At 37.6% G+C, this 21717-nt stretch overlaps 1 protein-coding gene across 3 annotated transcripts in view; it reads right to left on the bottom strand.

Annotated features, from left to right (window-relative positions):
• RTKN2 (rhotekin 2) overlaps positions 1–21717 on the bottom strand; it is a 52307-nt gene that overhangs the window by 8579 nt on the left and 22011 nt on the right. For all 3 annotated transcript variants that reach the window (XM_017826036.1, XM_017826037.1, XM_017826035.1), the window contains 8 exons: positions 19593–19646; positions 18557–18674; positions 16952–17152; positions 12215–12309; positions 10628–10734; positions 9477–9608; positions 2949–3114; positions 570–677 (listed from right to left, as the gene is read on the bottom strand). In XM_017826036.1, the coding sequence (XP_017681525.1) occupies positions 570–677; positions 2949–3114; positions 9477–9608; positions 10628–10734; positions 12215–12309; positions 16952–17152; positions 18557–18674; positions 19593–19646 (981 nt within the window). The remainder of the gene's footprint in view (positions 1–569; positions 678–2948; positions 3115–9476; positions 9609–10627; positions 10735–12214; positions 12310–16951; positions 17153–18556; positions 18675–19592; positions 19647–21717) is intronic.

Here is a 21717-nt window from a genome sequence, read left to right as displayed (position 1 = left end):
AAACAAAGTGACCTACTTTTTCTAGCCTGTAAATATTATTTCTGTAATGAAACTATTAAAATAATCCTGCTGCATACCATTTTGCTCTGTGAAAATACAAGTCTCGAATACACTCTAGCTAGGTTTTTCTAGCATATTTTTCAGTATCAAAGACCAAATAATTAGGTAAGTTATGCTAGGTAAGCCTTTAAATAGCTTTAATATCAGCAGATTAATTTCATGCAATTGGTTTGCAGGCTGGACTATTTTACCTTTACATTTCCTGAGCTTTGTACTACTCTTACCATGAATGTTTATTTCTAGTGACAGCTTTTTTGAGTGTGTTCAGGGCTCTCTAGTTACAGTTCAGATTGCAGAATTTTTAGCTCAAGCTATAAAAATGTATTCATTATTTGTGCTATTACAAATTCAGATTTAATATGAACTCCTTGGTATGCAATTATGTGCTCTTTCATTGTCTGAATTGTCCTTGAAAAACTCAGTATTTCAACATCAACACCAGAAGCCATTTGAACACAGAGAATGTTGTTTCTGTTACCCTGCAACATGAAAAGGCAAATCCCACTTACTCATATCATGGTAGACGGAGGTCGCTTCCTTTGTCAAGAACAAAGGTGGTTTCCGTGGTGACATAATCTCAATTTTCATAAGTTCCTCACAACAATGTTTCCACTGGCCTGAGAGAGAAAAGAGAACAATGACTGGAACTTAAACACTTCAGCCTAGAAAAAAAATGGAAGTTATTAGATTGTGTTAGGAAACTATCTCCAAAGCAATACTAAACAGTGAGCACTTATTTCTGTTTAGCAGGAACGCTCAGGATGCATTTGTATTTTCACCTCTGTACTCATTCTCTTAGCACAAAGATCATGAGTTACTGTAACTTAAGCATCCCAGCACTATTGTTACACTATGAAGGGAATGGTCATAATTTGCCAGTAAAACTCCAAACAAAGTATAAATCCATCAGAAAAAAAAAACACCACCAAAAAAAAATTTAAGGTTCAGGAAGCTTCATGAAGTTATGAGGGACAATATCAAATATCCTGCAAGCTGGATGTTATACAGCTGTGTAACAACGTTATGGCAAAGGAACATTCTGTCTTTAATAGAGGATAACTTGCCTTTTATCCATTAGCAGACAAGGAAACCTCTTTTTCTATTAATATATTTTGACCTTAAGGAAAACAAGACACAGTAAAATTACTTTGTTCATACCAATCATTCCAAGTTTTCTGAGTACATTAATTTTAAGAGAATTTTAGAACCAGGGAAGAAAAAAGGCATTTAAATGCCAAGTGACCCATTTTTTCTGAATCTAAGGAAAATGTCTCAAAAAATCCATGGGTATTCTATCTATAATGAATAAGAAGTAGTTCTTTTACCCCACTCTACAGATAATTTAAAGAAGATGCCCTAGTTTTTGCTTGGTGTGTTTCTCTAATTGATAGTTCCCTTTCTCATTGTAAACCAGAGCTAGAAATAACTAGAACTACAACTACAATACCGAGTTTCCACAATCTCAATTCACTTATTTTATTGGTGTTGTCTCAGACTAAAGACTGGTATTTCATTAATTGACCTGGTTCTGTTTTCTGGCCTGATAAAAATGACTATCAGGAATCTACTCTACCTTGTCAATGGCAGCACAACAGCTGACAGTCTCTACTTTCAATAACTCTATGGGTCAAACTACTAAAGCAGAGGAAAAAGACACAGGCAAATGAATCTGTGTAGTTGTTACAATGAATATTTGGTGTTAAACAAGCAACACACTATACTATTTTAATAACGTTTCACTGTTTCACACCAATAAATTAGTTTCTTCTCTCATGTAAGATCAGTGTTGTTCCAGAGGTTTGCCAAAGCATCAGGGTAACAATTTAAAATCTGTTACAAAGCCTCAGGTACAGCTTTTGCCAGGTTCAAGTAAGCAGCCTGTATTTGCATGACTGGACTGGAGTGTGGCTTGGTGAGCATATTCCTGTGTGACAAGGGGTACTGAAACCTTTGAATTACCAACAGAATCATCTCCTCTCATCTCATGGCTGGGCTTCGCGAATGAAGATTTGGGAAGGCTCTATCCACATTTGTTACAGGCACGCTGGTGGCTTATGAGGTCAATACATGACAGACATATCCGATTGCAAAAGGCACAGCAGAAAGACTCCTTAGATGGTGTATTCTGCAAGACACGATTCTTTCTGCGTTGCCTTTTCTCCTCGAGAGTGATCCTGGCTGTGTTCTCAAAGGAGACAGCTGCGTTATAGATGGTGTGTCTCCAGGCCTCCCGATTTGAGGCCAGAGTAGACCAGTTATGGTGATCAATATGGCCAAGGCTGAGATGTTGTTTCAGGGAGAACCAACAGATTCAAGTAATCCCTATTATAACAAATTGCAATTTAATTCATCCATAACACTGCTGAGCAAGGAAATCCCATGGACACACGACTACATGAAAGAGCTGGCTGAATCCACAACCTAGATGATTCCAGCATCCTCACCACTTCCCACTGAGGCTTCCATACTAAGGTTTCATGCTTGCAGAATCTCACAAAACCAACACACCACTGGTAGGATGTCCAGGCAGAAGTGGACTCCTCCCACCACAGTGAAGGAAGGAGATGGTGAGAATTTAGCGGTCCTTAAAAAAGAATTATCTAGAAAACTTCCAAAAGAGACCAAGTCCTTTTGAGATTGATGAGCCCATTCTGCCTCTGGTTTCCTGCAAAAAAACCAGACTGAACACACGGACTTTGGTTTAGTCAAATATTTGCCTTCCAACGGCTTAGACCACCACCCAATATTATCCCAGAGAACATTTTTCTTCTCATCGTTGCAAACAAAGGCTTATGAGGCAATTCCAATTCCAACTGCTCAAAGATCCCTTTGATGTTACATAACGCCCCACTCGGAGGGCGCGCTGCCAGCACTGCCTGCTTACTTACTCAGATCATAAAAGTGCTGCCAGAAAGCCTCCATCCACTTGTGAAGTTCATCCCTACTGTCAGTAGCAAAGCGTTGCGTCACAGCCTCTCCAGACACGGGGTTGATAACAGAGAAGTTATTAGTTCTCCTCCTGGAGTCCTTATCCACGACTCGAATTCTGGTTTCCTAGGAAAGACAAACTGTGGTAATGAGTTATTGCTTCAGCTCCACGCTAGCATCACCTTACGGCCAATGACAGCGTAAGGAAGGTATCATTTGGCTTTGTATCTAATCCAGATTAATTTCCAATTAAAAAAAAAATGAACTAATGTTAGGAACTGATGATAAAAACGTTTTCTCATAAAACTATTCAAATGGCACAAAATATGTGAATAGTAATGGAATGGAGTGCAATTATTGCAGTTTAGTTCTGAATTACAGGATGTACGTTCTGTGTTTCCCCTCCCTCTGCCTTCACCTGCTCATCTCACACTGCTCCCTTTTCTCCACAGCAGTTTAGCAAATAATCTAAAATAACAGCAAGCAGCATCTTTTCTCCATATGATTCAGATGGACAACTACATTGTTACAGCTACTACTCAGGTCTCCTACTGCATTTCTGTGGGATACTGTTTACCCAGTTCTAAACTTTTATCCATTTTATTTTCACCTTAGTGAACCAGAACATTCAGGGCTGAAAAAAACAGTGACAGAAATTTAAAAAGAAACTTACCTAGTCCATTTCAAAATGGACATTTGAGTTTTACCTTAATTAGGGAGAGCTATATAGAAAGAATTAAATACATATAAAGAAGTATATGACAAGTCTATAAATTTCTTTAGCTAGAGTTAGAAAGGCTCTCAGATTACACAACACTGTTATAGCCAAGGTTTTCCATTCTGTTCAGGGATGTAGTTCAATTGATTTTTACCATCCAGATTAGATCCAGTGGTATTTTCAGAGTATCTAGTTTCTTTGTTATGGTATTACTACGATTAAAAAAAAAAAGGCACTTATCCCCAACTGAGTGATTTATTTTTTTGTGTGTAAAATGCTGAAAGACTTAAGAAAAAGTCTGATACAAAATGCAACTAAAAAAAATTCCAGAACGCAACTGGTCAACATTGCTGCTCATCACAAACATGATGAGCAAATTAAAGTAACTAACACCACTTTACTTACAAAAGTAAAGCAGAAAAACTGGGAATATCTTTGCACGTACAGTTCAACCTGACTGAACAAGCAATGGTCCATTACAACACAGCTCTTCAGAGGAGTTTGACCAAAAGGTGGCTTCGGGGCATTCCTCAAAATACAGTGGGGACAGAACAATCAGTTCCGTTTTACACAGCTCAACCAGATGTCAAACATCTGCTAAAGATGTTAAACATATACCTACAGAAATTAGGTTTACGCATGGGATCCCACGGGGATAAGCCTAGTTCCGATACTCAGAAAAACAAAAATTATTCTACAGAACATTCCCCAGATTTTAAATGCATTACTGAAGTAACCATTTGAAATACCAACAGCTGCTTGTAGCATATCTGATGGATATGCTCATTTAAATTCTTCTGTCTAAAAATAGGAGATGAAGTAATTCATCCATAAGTGCTCTATATCCCATTAACTCAGGTAACCATAGATACCAGCAAAAAAATGAAATCAAATAGATTAACATTTGACAGGTAAGAACTTCAAGCATACCATACACACAAGTTTATTTAATGATGTTTGCTGCAGGTTTTATCCCACAACTGTGGGATTATTCAGAGGAGATAAATCCTCAAGCAACAATCTCTATCTGATGCTCGGATATTTCAGCAGTGATACAAGATGCCATTACAGTAATGGGCTGATGAATTTACCAAGCTTGGGTGAATTACACTACATGCCCAGTTCCACCTCACAACAAAAAAACCCAAAACAACAACAAAAAGCCACTAAACAAACAAACAAAAACACCCACCCCACCCCTAAACAACAACAAAAAGTGTTTTAAGTTACCGTGTTCTAATAATGATCAATCTCTCCCAGTCTTATAAGACAACTGAACCAACTCTGCTATAGCAAGTGTAAAGATCAGAAGAATCAGTGCATCAGAACAGGAAAAACAGCTAAATCTTGAACTCAAGCGACTGTTCTGGGAAAGCTGAAGCCAGTTTTATGTTCTATATGCAAATGATTATTCCTGTGAAGATGGGGAAAGACTTAAAGGGAAAATAATATGATTTTTGTAAAATAAGAACCTTCCTTTATACTTTTCCCCCCAAATAAAAAAACCTCTTTGCCTGATAATACCTCTCTGAAAAGCTCATATTTTAAGCTAAAAAGAAAACAAAACCAAGAAGAGAGAGGTTGCTGAGGTGCAACACTTTCCTGCTAAGCCAGTCCTGACACAGTAAGAAGCACTGGTTATAAAGACCATTTGAAGACATCAAAACAAATTACAGTTCTTGAGAAAAATATTGAATAACCTAAGACCCAGTTCCATGTATCTATTTTAAGATTAAAACAAATCAAATAATATCTAACAAAATTCCTTCATGTTTTTAGTATCAAAAAAAAAACCAAAAACCAACCAAGAAATAACAGTACAGCAATGGAAACCCAGTATAACCTGTGCACACATTGGTTCCTGTTGTAATGTTAATAATTTCCATTTGTTTGGGGCAAGTAGGGAAATATTGTTAAATTTAAAATTGCGTTCTTCAAACACATTAATGCACAAGACCAAAATCACTCTATCAGGTATTATTTTCTCCCTTCATTGTTTTGTGAACTTGTATTAATGTAACATCCTCATGGCCACTGGACAGTAAGTACAACATTTTAGTATAACATGGAAAAGCAACCTTAGGATATCTGTGCCATTTTAGCCATCTGTGGAGCACCACAGCAGCTGAAAACACAGAGAAGGAGATGGCAACACATGACCTGGCAATGTTCTGTGGAGCACCAGGGAGCCATAAAGCAGCTTCCAAACTCCTTGATCTGAGCACACGTGTGGGATGTGGGTATTCTCTCTGCTTCCCCTGCCCACGTCCACTATCTCTTTCAAGCAACTGCAAGGCTAAACTGAGCAATGGGACACAAGACACCAGATATTTGGAGGCACCTAACTAGTCTGTGCTTTTCCAAAATATTTTCACATGTATGAAGCAGTGGGACAAAGTCCTTACTATCAAGAATATCGATATTTTCAGGGCTGATCTGGTTTCCCTGTGCTGGAGTTCCCCACACATACAGAGAACATTGCTCATGTTGCTGGGTCCCTAAAAGCTTATATGGCCAAGAACTCATATACATATTCCCCTGCTCCAGCCCAAGGATGAACTCCCTGGTTCCCTAGAAACACTGCATGGCTCCCTCCAAGTTATGCTGCTGCAACCATCGCCACATTTTCCAGCGAATTTCTTTACCTGACCTAGTCCAGAACAGATGTTCCAACAGGAACTGTCACTCAAGGCAAGGCCAGCTTGATTCTGTCCTTTCCCTCCTGCTGCACAGTTTATCAGCTGGTTGATGAACCCCTCAGTCACCAGCACGGACATGGAGACAGCTCTGGGCCTGCATGGCACCAGGACTAAGATGGGACCAGCAAAATATGCCAGGAAGGAAATCATGGAACTACAGCAATTTGAATCAACACCCCACAATACTTCAAGCATCCATGGCACAAAAAGAAAATTACAATTTATGAACAGAACACAATAGATAATGTATTCCAAACATTGAGAAACCATGTGAACTGCTGGCACATGTACCAATTTGCTAAGATATCAAGCATAGGCAAAGTCCTTTAGTTTTCATTAGAAACTAAAGAAAACTCGGAAAAAAAAATCAGGAACTGGCCCATAAGGAATATTTCTTCAAACTGGATTCCAGTAAATTTTCTTTGCTACAGAAAATATAATTTCTCTTTTCCTACTTAGTTGTGCAATATAATATGTTATAATCACATTTAGCTGGAACAATAATAGTAGCACTTGCATAATAGGAACTGCAGAACCATTCTTGCTCAACAGCAGTAGCAGTGAAGTCATCTGAAGTTGAAGTAATGACTTTGCTGGTCTTAATAGCTTCTTCAAGTCTCCATTCAAAAGGAATGGGAAATAAGACTATCACTGTGAATATTTTCCAGAGAGTTTCTCATAAATCCAGATTTCATTACTTTTCAGAAAGTATCTTTCAATTACATGTAAAGGATCAGCTTCACATTACAAGTGAAAATGCCACATATGCAACCAGAAGAAATTTTAGTTAGAACGTCTGGAATTGGTGTTCAATCTCAACTTTCATTTCGAAATTGCTGTTTCTATAACAACATGAAGCAGACAAGCCCTTATGATTAGTCTGTTTTCATTTAATCCATAAGAGAAATTTCATAACAAAGGAATAAAAAAAATATCTGCAGGCATTAAGTTATTTTCAAGAGAAACTGTTTAAGTAGTAAAGTATCCAAATATGTTTTCAACTGTGATTTCTTTTTTTCTAGTTTTAATTTAAATTGAAGAAAGATTCACAGACAGTGAATAGCAGCCTGACAATTGTAAAATGGTATAAGATATATGATTTATGTACCTTCTGGATGTTAGCTTTAAGGATACTCTGCAAACAAAAGGACAGTCTCTCAGGAAAGGTTTATTAAGATGGATTTTAGGTTCTAAGTGTATTGGTAACTTGGAGGAGCGAAATATCTTAGCAGATATGGTTATTTTGTAAGGAAATACAAAACTAGGATATAGACTCAAACAGAGACCTCCAAGGAAAAATATGAAGCAGGTCTGATAGATAATTTTAAAAAATATTACTGTCACGATTTGGAACATGGATTTAGTCATTCTATAATTTACAGAAGTTTGCCATTTCTTAAGTGATATTGTGAAGAGCTGGAAAACAGAATTATGGCAGAGGCTGACTAGTGCAATTAGAAGTGACTGAAGAGGTAAGCAAGTAACCTACTTAAATACATATCACAATCTAAATATTTATTTTACCTAAATGTATGAATAGTTGGAAGAAAAAATGGCTCTGTTAAAAGATATAGCACTAGAAAAAAAGGTATTTTCATTTAAGGAATAAATTTAAATCTTAGCTTGTTAAAAAATAAGTCCTAACACAAACAAGTCACGCTGTTTAAACATTTGGGTTATATACCAGTCTCACTCTGGGTGAGATTGCAGCTGGCTTTTCCAGAAACATTAAAGCCACCAAAAGCTGATATTGCTGTTGTAAGAAGCAGTCCTTTATTACTCCGTGTCCCTACATATTCCCAATCACTGCTGAGCCCCTTCCCTGTACCACACCAGCACTTGTGTAGCCATGTAATGAACTGGGTAAGAGAACTTATTAAAGGGAACCACAGTCAAAGCCACCTCTCCTCGTGCCCCCCCAGATGAACTAACTTTAACCCACATCAGTTCCCTTGTCCAATTCATCAGTCAGCTGCCCCAGTGCCTGCCCTGGCACGGAGCAGCACAGCAGCTGAACAAGCGACTGGACGGCAGGAATGCTTCCCTCAGAATTAGTGTTGGCACCAGGTGCTCGCAGCAGCACGGCAGCGGAATCCAGATCGACCTGTGCTTAACACAGCTTCCAAACGTGTCTGTTTAGTTATGTAAGATGAACCCAGCTATGTCGATTGCAAACAACATTAAATTCCTCTGCCCATCCTTATGGGAAATTAACCCTTGATGACTACACCAGAACCAGTTTTTGAGAGCATCTATTCCCTCTAACGCTCACCATTCTAGAAGGTCCCTCCAATAACACTCCTGAAGTGAACATTTAAATATTATTTCAGATTAAATACTTTCTGCTTCTTTAGCCAAATACTAAATAACACTTAACTTCATGTTTTAACACTTTAACTTTTAAGTTTTAAACTCAGCCTTTCCAACCAGGGTATATAAAAACAGCAGTAATGTCATCCTGAAGAACAGAACTTCCAAAGTTATTGTGCCCTGAACAAAACCAGTATTAAGAAAAGCAGCTTATTTTAAGGCACTAAAATATTTTGAACAATTTTCCAGCTCTCCTTCTAATTAAGACTGTGGCCAAATAACAAACCACAACAAAAAAGCTTTTGTTAAAACTCCAACTTGCTGAGGACAAAAGCCCCTAGCATTGCTAGGGGGCTGCAAGCAGGGCTGTCTTACGGAACTGTAATATAAGAAGTTATTGCTTGTCCTAAATAAAAACATCCTCCTTTTTGCCTCTATGCTAACCAGTCTAATGCAATGGAAGGAGCTTACATCCACAGCTAAGAAATGTAACATCCCTGATAAAAAATTCAGTGACTGAAAATTTCGCTGAAGCACATCCCACCCACGTGCTACCTATAAAGCATTCTGCATACGAGCTGCTTAGAGCCCAAATGACTCTATGTAGGCATTAAACCAGAAAGAACCTCCACCAAAATAAAAAAAAGAAGACCCAAACAAAAAAAAAAAAAAAAAAAAAAAAAGACCAAAACAAAAAACAAATGAGCAAAAAAAAACCAAAAAAAAACCCCAAACCAAAAGCTCCATACAACCAAATTTACCTTGTTGATGGAAACTGTCAATGCTGGCTCCAGCTTGGCCTCAATTTCTTCTGGTGAGTAATAACAAAAGAGTTTGCCACCTCTTAGTACACAATACAGCCTCCGCCAGCTCGTTAGACCTCCTACTGTTTGCTGAAGGGAAGAAGTCGCCAGAAATTGCCAAACAAACATAAAACAAGACCATATTACAAGGTATACACATATCAGACCTGATGATCAAAAGTTAGCCAGACCAAATTCATTCCTAAAACAAAGACTCTCTGTTGCAGAACACTTCAGTCACTGATTTCTGAAATGTTAGCAGTACTTTATATGTCTCCTGGTGTTTTACAGTTTTTGGAGATTTATTGCCATGTGACACTAACAGTACAGAGTCTGCTGGTTCACACAGAATGAAATCTATATCTGGTGTCTCTTGTAAGAAAGAAACTACCTTTATTAGCTACAATAATTGCACAATAAGAGAAATAAAAAGAGTACTTCACTTTGGAAATACACAGTACATTCAACAAATGTTAAGCAAAGACATTTGTCTAGAATTTCCACTTTCTCAAATGAATTTTCTGAACAGCTTTCATAAATGCATTACAGTTTCACAACCAGCTTAAAGCCTGTAATTCAGCACTCCTGATAATGACCCAGACCCTCTGGCCCTCCGCTATCACCTTCTCGTATGCCTAGTTGTGCAACGAACCAAAATAGAGAAGTAAAGTGAGTTCACATGAATCATTTCTGAAGGGATGAGTTTAAACACGGCTCAGTTCCCCAGCCCGACTCACCATGCTGTGATATGAACTCTTGTGCCAGCAGAGAGGTGTGCACAGGGATGAGAGCTGCAGGATTATTAGAACTGCTGCCATCAAGCACCAGCCTAAACCAATTCTGAAAACAACAATTATACTTGATCTTTGACTAGCAGCCTAAATCATTTTATTGATAAGCACACCAAAGAAACATTTACTTCTCCATGCTTAGCCACTGAAGGTACTGTTTGTGAACGCAGCTGTGAGAGTTTTCTTGCTCTAGGTAGAATGGGTGAAAAACAACAGTTCTCAATAAACCACTCTAGGTAAAAGCAAATGTTTTAGCAATTGACTCTTAGTGACAGCTATTAACAGAAGAGGATGTAAACACAAGCAAGGTCTTCTTACCTGCTGATTTAGAAATCCTGCCATCATATCCCTGGTCATGCAGGAGGGCTGAGCAACTAAACGGCAACACATGTTTCCATACAGGGGGAGCCAAAAAGAGGATTCCTCTGGGGGAAAAAAACACAGGAAAAAGATAGGCAAACACTAAGTTCTGAATACTGGCCCTAAATACATTGTTTAGCGTGCTACCTCCATTTTTACATTAAGATTATGAATCTAAATAAGCATTTTCTCACATTTTAAGGAAAAGATTTCATCCTGTAGTATTTGACTCAAACTGATGTTTAGTCCTCAGTAAGATTTTTTAATAAAAAAAAATTCCAAACTAACTTCAAGTAAAAATGGAAATATCGTTCTTCAAGAACAAGTCGTTGTTACATAAAATATAGCTTTAAATCTCATTTCACAGCTAGAAACTTTTTGAAAGATAAATACCCTGGCCCTCTCATCTAGGAGGATCCCAGAGAGTGTCCCATTGTGGCCCACAGCTACATTTACACTTGAGCACTTTGCTTCAGGTTGTTACAGCTCAGAATTTGTATCTAGTTCTGTCTTTAGCACTAGAAGGGCATTTAGGATTCCAAGAAGTTTCTAATGAATTGGAATATCCCTCCTCGTTGCTAGTCATAGGCGCTCTCTCTGTAATTAGAAGTAGGTAATGCAATGTTCCATTGACGTAACTCTATCTCTGTTCATGGTTTAGAACTGCTTGTAATGAACCAAAATATCCAGGTATGTCCTTTCTCACCAGACTAAATTAAGTAAATTAACGACAGAAAAAGGAACGTGAAGAAGAGAGAGTTTAAAGTACTAATGAAGAAATGCTTACAAATATCAAAGATACTCAAAATTATTCATCCAACCTTTCAAGAAACAAATGCCCCATAAATCTTCAAATCTGTACATATTCAGAATACTGAAATGTAAAGTAGGAAATTCCCTCTGAGGTCAAGTTTATCCAAGTAAAAGAAAGTTCCCCGAAGCAACAGTGAAAGTCCCATGCCTTAAACTAACAGTTAGAGGGTGGATTATGGGAGGGGCTATCCTTGCAGAAAACAACAGACAAAGTACCAAAAACTGTAACTTAAACCACCACCATCAGTTGCACCATAATCACAGTCCCTGTAGTGGCAGCATCTCCCAACTTGAGCTGCCCTAGAGCTTAAGTACAGCTTATGCCCTGTGTTAAATCTGGGCCTCAACCAACCTCGCTGAACTGAAGATATTTTTCTTCTTTCCTTCTGACTGCAGAGGAAAAAAAGCTGTTTTTCAATCCGATACCCTTCCTTGGTTGTGAGGAAGGTGAAATAATTTGTATATAGCTACAGCTCACGTAAGACTGAGATGCAAATGACAGAAGAAACTCCCAAAAGAATTAAATTTTCATCTGGACTTGAAATTTTACTCAACTTGTAGTTTATTCAGCTGTGTACAGATGCCTGTTTTAGAGCCGTTAAGTATTTTATTAAAGTTGTTCTATATTAAGTATCAAGAAAAATAATCTCTTTAAGCTCCTTAGTTTACAAGAGCTTAATGCAAAATGTTACTGGTTTTTTATTTCCTTAAATTGGTACCATATGTACTTACCATTTCCTGTAATGGTAAGGTTGTGGGTCCTGAAATTGTCCTCGGCACTCTCCAGCCCCAAAGTGGTATATGCCAGCAAACTGTACTTTGCTTCACTAAATGTGAACAAAAAGGCACGTTTAAGACATTTCTGCTTCATGTTGCTCAGGCAGTAATTAAAGGGAGTCTAGACAGGCCTGAGATATCATATTTGGGTACAAGGGAACTCCAAGGTGCAAGGCAGCACCTCTCAGTGACCACAGATTGCCACCCCCCAACCTCTTTCCGTACAACTCCCATGTTTCTGGTTTTCCTTGTGAACAAACTCTGTTCCATAATCCATTCATCTCCTTGCTATATCTTTGTCTCCTGCCTCCATGCTGTGTGTACCTCCAGTTCCCTTCCACCCCACAACTTCCAGGCCCATGCCAAGAGGCCCCATCAAGTGGCTCCTTCCATTGTCTCCTCTCTGGGACTTGCTGGCCAGGAGAATTCCCTTGAGGCCACTGCCTCCGAGCTGGGCACGTGCTTCCTGGGGAGCCAGCAGCTGCCAAACCCAGGGATAAAGGCTGTGCCATCCAAACCCTCTGCACCCTGAGGATGCTCAAAGCATCTCCCTCCTCTAGGCAGACATCAATTAATTTTTAATAGTTTTTCAGCTCTTATTGCTAGGTCTAAAGCAATTAGATTTGGTAATAGGTTCAAAAATTCCTACAGTTAATAGAACAACCGATGGAATAAACTTTATCTGAAAATACAGGTTAAAAATTAAAAGGCATTAACTGCTTCTCCATGTTGCTCTGCTCTTTTACTTTGCCTGTGCAGACTACACTTTATAAAAGAGTTGTTGACAAATGTATTTTTAATAGTATCTAATAGATGGATTCGTCCCATGCAGAAATCCTACAGTCAGTTTTGTAGCATAAAGAATTTTTTCCCTTATTGTGTTTACAGGTTTCAGAATGTTTCGTCTTTGTTTTGTGTTTTGCCTGGCGGGAGGGGGGGAGGAATCATTCTTACAGTCCAGCACAGTGCATGTGGAATGGAATTCTTGGAATAAACTGGTATAAATTTAGTATGTTTCACCTTTTCCCTAAAATACTCATCAGACCAAGTAACAGATTTACAGCCCAACAATGCAGTAAGAATTTCACCTGGCTAATGGCAGCTTGAACAGAGTTCATAGGAAAACAAACCCCTCAAAAAACACTAACTACTCTCCCTAACAGGATCTAGCACAAGATCCTTACGATATCTTCAGTAGTGCATAAGAAAGCCTGGTGGTGTAAAAGGTCAGAAGACACTACTGAATCAAATCACTAAAAAATAGTTTTCTATCATAATATTTTTCAAATCTTGTTTTTCCTAACAGCACAGTGGGAACATACAGCTTTAAAATCTTTGTCTCTGCCAATGAACAAGGCAGATGTCTGCCTACCCCTAACCCTAATGGAAGAGGAGGAGGAAAAGGAGCAAGTTTGTGAGCAGGGAGGTCTGATACACATCTGTCTCAAGGGAATAAAGAGAAAATTAAATATGTTATAACATTCTGGGTGAAAAAACACTGCTGTGAAGCATTTCAAGAGGGCAATCTGAACAAAAACTCATCAGCATTTGTATATATTCTCTGCTTGACTGTTCCCTAACAAAAGATTCTCCAGTGATTATGTTTGGGCATGCAGTTGAGCAATGCATTACCATTCTATCTAAACCGTACCAAAAAGTTCAGTTTCTTCTCACAGATAAAACTGCTGTGCTAATTTTAAAGTTGCTTTTTTTTTCTAAAGCATGACTAATTACAACAACAACCTTGCCAAAATAAATAGCTACTTCACTTTTAAAATATGCTTCACAGTAACATTTTCATTCTAAAATACAAGTCATTCCTTTCAGGCAGCTGCAATATAATCTAGAAAAGTTTTATCTACAAGTATTTTTCAAATTTAACTGGCTAATCAGGATTGTTGACTATGTTTTTCGTCTGCATTTCACAGAATTAGCTAACTGCCTTAAATGGCAGTTTCTTTGTATAACAAAGAGTAATCTGCCTGCTGCATCTCATTCAGTATTTTGCATATCTGTAGTATTTTTCCATGCAATAATTTCATTTGGGAAAAAAAAAAAAAGTCAGCTCATCTCCACAACATGCCTTTGGCAAAGGCTCGTTGTTTACTGATCAAGAGACACAGGCACTGAATTTGCCACACAGACACTGGTGTGGGAAGGTGTAACTATACCACCCTTTCTATAAATGCATGTTAATCAATGTATTTCCAATTTCAGAATCTGTTCCTGAATATTAAACCCAATGTTAGAATCCCTGTCTTTGTTCACTCACTCAAATAGATCAAGTGGAAGATCAGGGAGTCAAAGAAAAAAAAAAAATCCAACACGCTCATTTTTCAATCAGATCTTAAATAATAGAAAGTAAAACCAAATACAACCTTCAGGTATTAACGAGAACCCAACGATAAAAGTGAGGCCACTAGATTAGACTATGTACTTCCTGCAAAATATCACCAGGGATTTGCCAATTCAAACATAGAACATGGAAGCAGAGCTGTGCCTTCAGCCCAGTGGGGGACAATACATCAAACCCAACAGCAAGTGCCTGTGATGCCAGTTCTGCAAGTGAATAAACATGCACTTCTGGGAGACCCTCCAATAATTTATCCAGCGAGCAACGTTGTTACTCTGAAATTCAATAGTATAACTGCACTGAAGATTTTTCCTCTATGACAAATGTGAAAAGAAAAAAAACAATGTTTAAAATACAACAGAAAAATTAAGCAGGCAAAAGACTGTCTACAAATTAAAAGAGAGATAATTAAGAGATAATATAACTCAAGTTAACCAACCTAAGCAACCATGCAAAGCACTTTTTCACTAAGCTTTTGCAAGAAGTTACAAGTCTGACTGTTTCCTCACTAACCAGAGAGATTTCTAAGCCAAGGAGTTTGACAAAGAGGGATCACAGAGTTTTTGGAAAATGGAGAATTTCACTCATGTGTGCTCTGAAACGAAAAAGGTTTGTACAAATGAAATCTACAGAGAAAAGGTGTTCACATAATACAGAAAGTTCACCTTTTTGTTGCGGTTTAATTTCCCCTGCTGGACTGGTAAAACTCTCTGGGAATACTTGAAAGATCTCTTGTAATCTTGCAATCTCTTCCCCTTTATAAGGGCTACATACCAGGGTCTTACTAATATAAATCCTAAGGGGAGCCTATAAAAAAATTGACAACTTATTTTCTGCCTATAATAACCCATTTCTTTCCAAGGAACTTTTTTAATCACCCAGCAAAGCCATCATTAAACACTTCGCTGTTCATTTAACTCTGTTAAGAAAGTAACAGTCACCAGGAGACGATTATCCACAGCAGAAACAACAAACTTCCAAGGTAGAAGAAAGGAAAATTCAACCGAGAAACCAAAAGCAAAACCCAAGGGAGGAGGCAGCTGTTTAAATTGTCTGATGGTGCCTCTTCCTTAAAAGACAGGCAATCTATATTCAAGCAAATAAGCCAGCGGTTATATCTGATTCAAACTGTGTCTAATGACAGCGTGTCATGGCCCAGCTGAAGCTGGTGGAAAGCACAGCCACCTGACATGATGCAGATTGAAAAATACCTTGTCATTAGGTGGAACCCACTGGAAAGTTAGTGATAAAATTCCCTTTGCTCTGGTGGATAAGATCTCTTGGATGTCTATTTTTGAGTCAAACAGTAATATCAGTATACAGTAGAATCAGTTTGACAAAGACAGAATATGCTTGAATGTTTCCTTTCAAAAATCACAGGAAATAGATGTATGAAGCTAGACTAAGACTACACTCAACACCTGGCAAGCATTAAGCATTGATTCTTTACTTCTCAGCTGCCAAAAAAAGTAATTCCTTGAAAAAATTGCTTTCTAAAAAAGAAAAAAAAAACAAACACCAAAAAACCACCAGTATTATTAGCATTTGCCAATTAGGTATTTGGCCTTCTTAAATATCAATGAAATTAAAGTAGCTGGAAAATATTAGAAGGCAGTTAATTTCATTAGAAAATGTATGCAAGACTAAAGATCATTTTTAAAAGGAAACAGGTAAATTATTGGGAACAGCACTTATATCTATGAACACTGAAAACCAGTAAGTCATTCTAAAACATTCTGTGCTAACGGCAATTAAGAAATCTCCTGTTAAGCAGCTTGTAACTGTAAAGTGCCTTCAGCAGTCCAGAGTTTTACTGACAAGTCGGAAGGGGAATTAGAGGAGAGGGTACAAGGGTGGTTTCTCCTTCCTACATACACACCTTTTATTTCACACAACTTGTAACTTTTAGACACGTCTACCTGTCAACTGTCAAGTATGAGCAAAACCGGCCAGGTGCAAAAACAGAATGAGGGAGAGAGTAAATAGGAAAGCTGGATGGACAGAGGGACACAGACAGACTGACTGTCCAAGCTTGACTTCTTCTAGAGATCAAACCAAAAATATTATAGAGTTTTCAAAGAATAGTGGATTTACCAGCTGCAGAGCAGAAAGATAAAGCCTACTCCCGTGTTTCAAGACCAGAACCAGGCCCCAAGGCTCAGTTACATGGTTGGAATTCACACCTACTTTCTCATTTCCTATTTAAAATGTAAATTTTTTTCACTTGGGCAAATACACAGAGAATCAGTTTCTTGGCAGTTTTCCAAAAATTTACAATATATTTGGCTTATTTCTATTTTAAAAGGTATAAAACCAGAATATCAATATATAGGGCTTACAGGATGACTGGGTCAGCAGGCAAAAGGGATTCAGTGCCGTCTTCTTCCAGGGCAGCTTTGAGTTTCTTCCCTGTAGCTTTGCTGAGGGACGTTTTAAGCTTCTTTGCTAGTTTCTTAGGAGTGTTTGTTATACATAAAGACTCCTCTGTGCAGCAACTATACACTTCAACCTTCACCTGGAAATCTGGTCTTGCTTCATCGCTGAAGGGGGGGGAGGAGAAAATTTCAGAACATTTGTTAATAAACTGTGCATGCAGCCAAGGAATGCTGCTGCTACTTTATGTATTAAATAACGTATTTACAATCAAGGGGAGGAATGCCATGAGATTCAGGCACAGACATACATTAATATGGAATTAAGGACTAGAGTACACAGCAGTAACTTAGTGTTGAAGTCATGAGATGAATGTTATAATTGAACCATAAACAATTACAAACAGGAAATTCAACGTTTAGGTTAAAAACTGAAAAAACCAGCCCATGTTATGGAAATACACAGGCAAGACATTCAAACACACTTAAATCTGCCCTCTACTGTTACACAAAAATCACATGATTGAAAACCTATCCGTATCTATGGTCCTAAATCATATTGAACTGTTTTAAAGATATCTTAGTTGCACCCCACACCCTTCACATTACTGAAAAAGGTCCTGTCTTGCTTAGATCTAATGAAATCTGTCGTTCATAACGCAACTACCCACTGTTGCATCCTCCTGTCCACAGCCTTTCGCTGTTTTCAGTTCTACTGATTCTTTTGTTCTCAAGCTTAGTCATCAAACCAGAAGCCCAGCCTCATCTTTCAGGTACAAATCATGTCACGACACAGATGCCCATAACAAAAGCATGCCAAAAGCTTTTATAACAAGTCTTTCTTTATCCTGGGGGATACAAGGCAAGTCAGAGTGCCTTTTCTGCTTTTGTTGCAGTATTTCACAGAAACTCATAATGATAAGTCTCATATCTTTGAAGAAGCTGATTTAAATCTTTGTCCCCACTCTTAAGTGGAACAGATGTTTAAGAGAGTTTAAAATCTGATTTAAACTCAGGATCTTGATTTAAAGTTTGTGGTAGTTCTGGCTTTCATGTTCAGTCTTCCTCAGGAGATTGAATCTAAATTGTTGATATAAAAAATAAAGGGGGGGAGGGGAGTTAAGCACATGCTCAGATAGGTGTGATAGAACATGAGGTGTTACATGAGGAATGAGATTGTAGCCTGCTGTATAGAATAACACTTAAAACACTGGGTGCAATGTTGATGCCTATACTTTCATAATGCTTTCAGGTTTTAGCATCAATTTAATTCAGTCCTTGAGATATAAGTTTATCTCTTTATACGAAGAAAAAGGCTTCAGGATGGCAAAAATGAAAATAAAGAGAAGGAACGAAAACATTGAGTGGCACATCCAGAACCAGCATCATCCTGTACACAAAACCCAGCCTTCCAGAGGTGGGGATGCACCACCCACTAAAATGAACAGAATCTCTACCGATTCTTTGGCCCACAGCAAAACCTAGTGGACCTCAGCCAATCTTATTCACAGGCACTTCCAAAAGAAAACAGCAATATTTGTGCTTCATTCAACAGAAGTAAATCATACTCACAATATGGTTACATTTTCAAAACAGATGTCTGTTATTGCTTTATCCACAATGATCACCTCAGTATCAAAAACCTCAGCTCCCATTCTGAACAAACAAAAAACTGCATAGCGCTGTGATTCTGGAGAGAGCCAAAGAAAGGTTTTATTAGCCCTATTGCACAACACAGTGCTGAACACTTCCAGTAAACCAAAGTATACTAAATGGTAATCCACACCTCTAAGGAATTGCCCTCAAGTTCTTCTCACCATAAATTTTCATCATAGGATTTTATGATAATTGACCTATCAAAGCTGCTGTATAGGTACAACAACATTCACAGAGGGAAAAAATACCTACCCCTATGAATAAAGAAAAGAAACCAGTTGAGTAATCAGGTGTAGTTTGTGCTAGCAACTTCAAAAATGTTAGTAAAAATGTAATTTTGTTTAATAAAACTAATTGTACCAAAAAAAAAACCCCGACCTAACATTTGATCCAAAGTCTGTATCATTTTATGAATGTGCTATGTAGGATTAGACTATTTTGCCATGCTTTGCCCCTCTGACCCTATTGAAAATCAAAGTGAAATCAATGCCAGGTGACAGCTGGAACAGATTTAGGGTTAATCTCCATGACACAGCAAAATGCATGTACTTGAAGACTACCCAATAATACACTCAACACCAACAGACAACTCTCATTTAAATTTCTCACTGGAAACAGGCTGCAATATACTCTCCCAAGTGTAGAAAAGACATAGAACAATGTGTTTAATCAGAAGTTTCTCAGTTAACCATTTAATAACATTTTTTTATTGCTTCCTCTGCAATTAGTCTCTTCAGAGACTAGAGTTTAAACACAGAGAAGCACAGAACTGAACTAACTCAACTTGCTACAACCAACTTCAAGTTATGAGCATTTACACAACAAAGAGCAAAATATGGACCTAATGAAAGGTCAAAGAAGGGGTTGAAATGAGTATGGACTTCCCCATTCAGTTCAAATTTACAGGCATAAGCAATTGCTTATCAGAGTAATTAATAATGATCTTACATACTTTCTTTATTGCTGAAGTGATCAGAGCCTTTCCACATTAATGGTATCCGAATATCTAAAGGGGAAAAAAAAAAAAAGATGGGGAAATTAAGTTACAGTCAATACTGTAGATCTGTGATCAAAACAAGTTACAAAAAGTTTCTTTTTCTGATGTTCTGGTGGTAACAGGACCTTCCACCCAAAGAACAGCATAATTATTTTAAGTTTATTAGTCATTTCAAAAGAAAATTCATCGATTTGAAGTGTCATTTTTGTTTAGAAATTAAGCTAGAATAAAGAATATTTTAAATCTCATTTGAAAGTACCTAAAATAACATTTCAGAGTGGCTGTGCAACATAGTTCTGAGATGTATTCTCTGAGGCCATTATTATGCATACATGTAAACTGAAACTCTGCTTGCCTTGTGCTGGAAACTACTCATCCCACTGCAAGAGGAAAGCCTTCCTGTTTTAATGAAAAGACTGGGATACTTATACTGCAAACACTTAAGTCTTGCTTTGCTAACCACAGAGAAAATGCCACTTGTAATCACAGTCCAAGTCAGAATTGTCTTAGTCGGCATAAAAAGAGTTTAGAAATCTTTTTTTTTTTTTTACCTCAAAAACATCGTTCTACTTCAGAACCATAGCAGAGAGGCAATTACAGAACCATTATTTTAAATCGTGCCTGTCATTTTAATATTAGGAAAGTATTTTCTGCAATAAATTTTCCAGTTTATCTGCTCAATCCAACACAGCACTGAGTGACATTTTCCTCCAGCTCTGAGGAATCAGGTTTAGACAATGTTTCTTATTAGTCCCTCGTCAAAAGACAAATGCAGCGGTGGGGGCTTTATAAACCCAGAGTTGGTTTCTGAAGTACAACGGTGCCGTTTAGAAGTACGTGCAATATATTAAGCGACACATGATGGCAGCAGTGAACAGCACGAGCTCAGTTGTCTTTTGATAAAACCCTTAAATAGTGTTATAAAGGAGCATTGCTGGCTCCAGAGCTGATCTTCATATGCAAAACAGTGGTGGCATTTTGGCAACACGTTGTCATGTATTCCTACAGGGGTTTGCCCACAAAACTTCCTGTTGATTTAAGCGAAACCGCATAGTCACTCTGTCCCAGAAATTAAATGAAAAATTCGAATTTAAGTTAATTTTGATTATGAGACGTATTATCGTAAATGCTATTTCAGTTCTGAAAATTTGAAATTCAGCTGTTTCTAACCATTCATGAAAACTAATGAATTTTCCAGCGAAATGCCAGCAGGCAGCTTTAAACTGTCACAAATTCCTAAAAATCAATATGTCACCACGTTCCGAAACTGCCTTTCACTTCTAAAGATGCCTTTGCATAGTAAGCATTTCTAATTATTTTTTTTAATAAAGAGAATTAGTTTCATTAAAACCATTACAGAAGCCTCTCTCAAACTTTTAAAATACATATATTTATGTCTGTCATTGATAAAGCACACAATGTTTCTTTCTTAAAAGACGGTCTTAAATTTACATAAACACATGAAAAATAAAAGCCTTTTTTCCTCTTTAATCATAGCAAACTCTGAATGACAATTTCAATGCACTCAATAGGCCTTGTTAGCAATTAGAGTACTAGATTAAAGATTACTTCTGTATGCCACTTTCAATATCTTGCTAGCTGAAAAATTTATATCTTAGTCAGAAAATCATCAGGACATAGATAGTCTATCACTTGGACAAGTTTAACACAATAATTGTAAATCAGCTTTCAATTCATTCTTGGATTGAAAGAGCTGTCATTTATCAAAAACAAAGATCAATTTTCACACACCTTAATTTCAGTTACCATTAGCTGTAAATCCGTGTGGATGCAAATTGGATACATTCAAGCATCACATTTAATCAAATTTAAAGCCAATGATTCCTTTCTGAAATGACTGTAAACCATGATCATGTTTTTTGATCAACATTTAATATACTGTCTTCTGACAAGCAAAATCAATTGATACGATAACATAAATTATGTCATTTATTCACACGTGTCGGGGATAAGTAAAATTGATACAAGTGTGAAAATCTGGATTAAAGAATACACTCCCCACACAGTATCCAACATACTTTCTATAGGAGCACTTTCCTCAGTAGTCCTGCAGAGCTAT

This window comes from Lepidothrix coronata, unplaced genomic scaffold (assembly GCF_001604755.1).
Source record: "Lepidothrix coronata isolate B3197 unplaced genomic scaffold, Lepidothrix_coronata-1.0 Scaffold124, whole genome shotgun sequence".
NCBI classification, from domain to species: domain Eukaryota; kingdom Metazoa; phylum Chordata; class Aves; order Passeriformes; family Pipridae; genus Lepidothrix; species Lepidothrix coronata.
The sequence above is the reverse complement of the archived record's forward strand: the minus strand, read 5'-3'. Positions and strand labels throughout refer to the sequence as shown.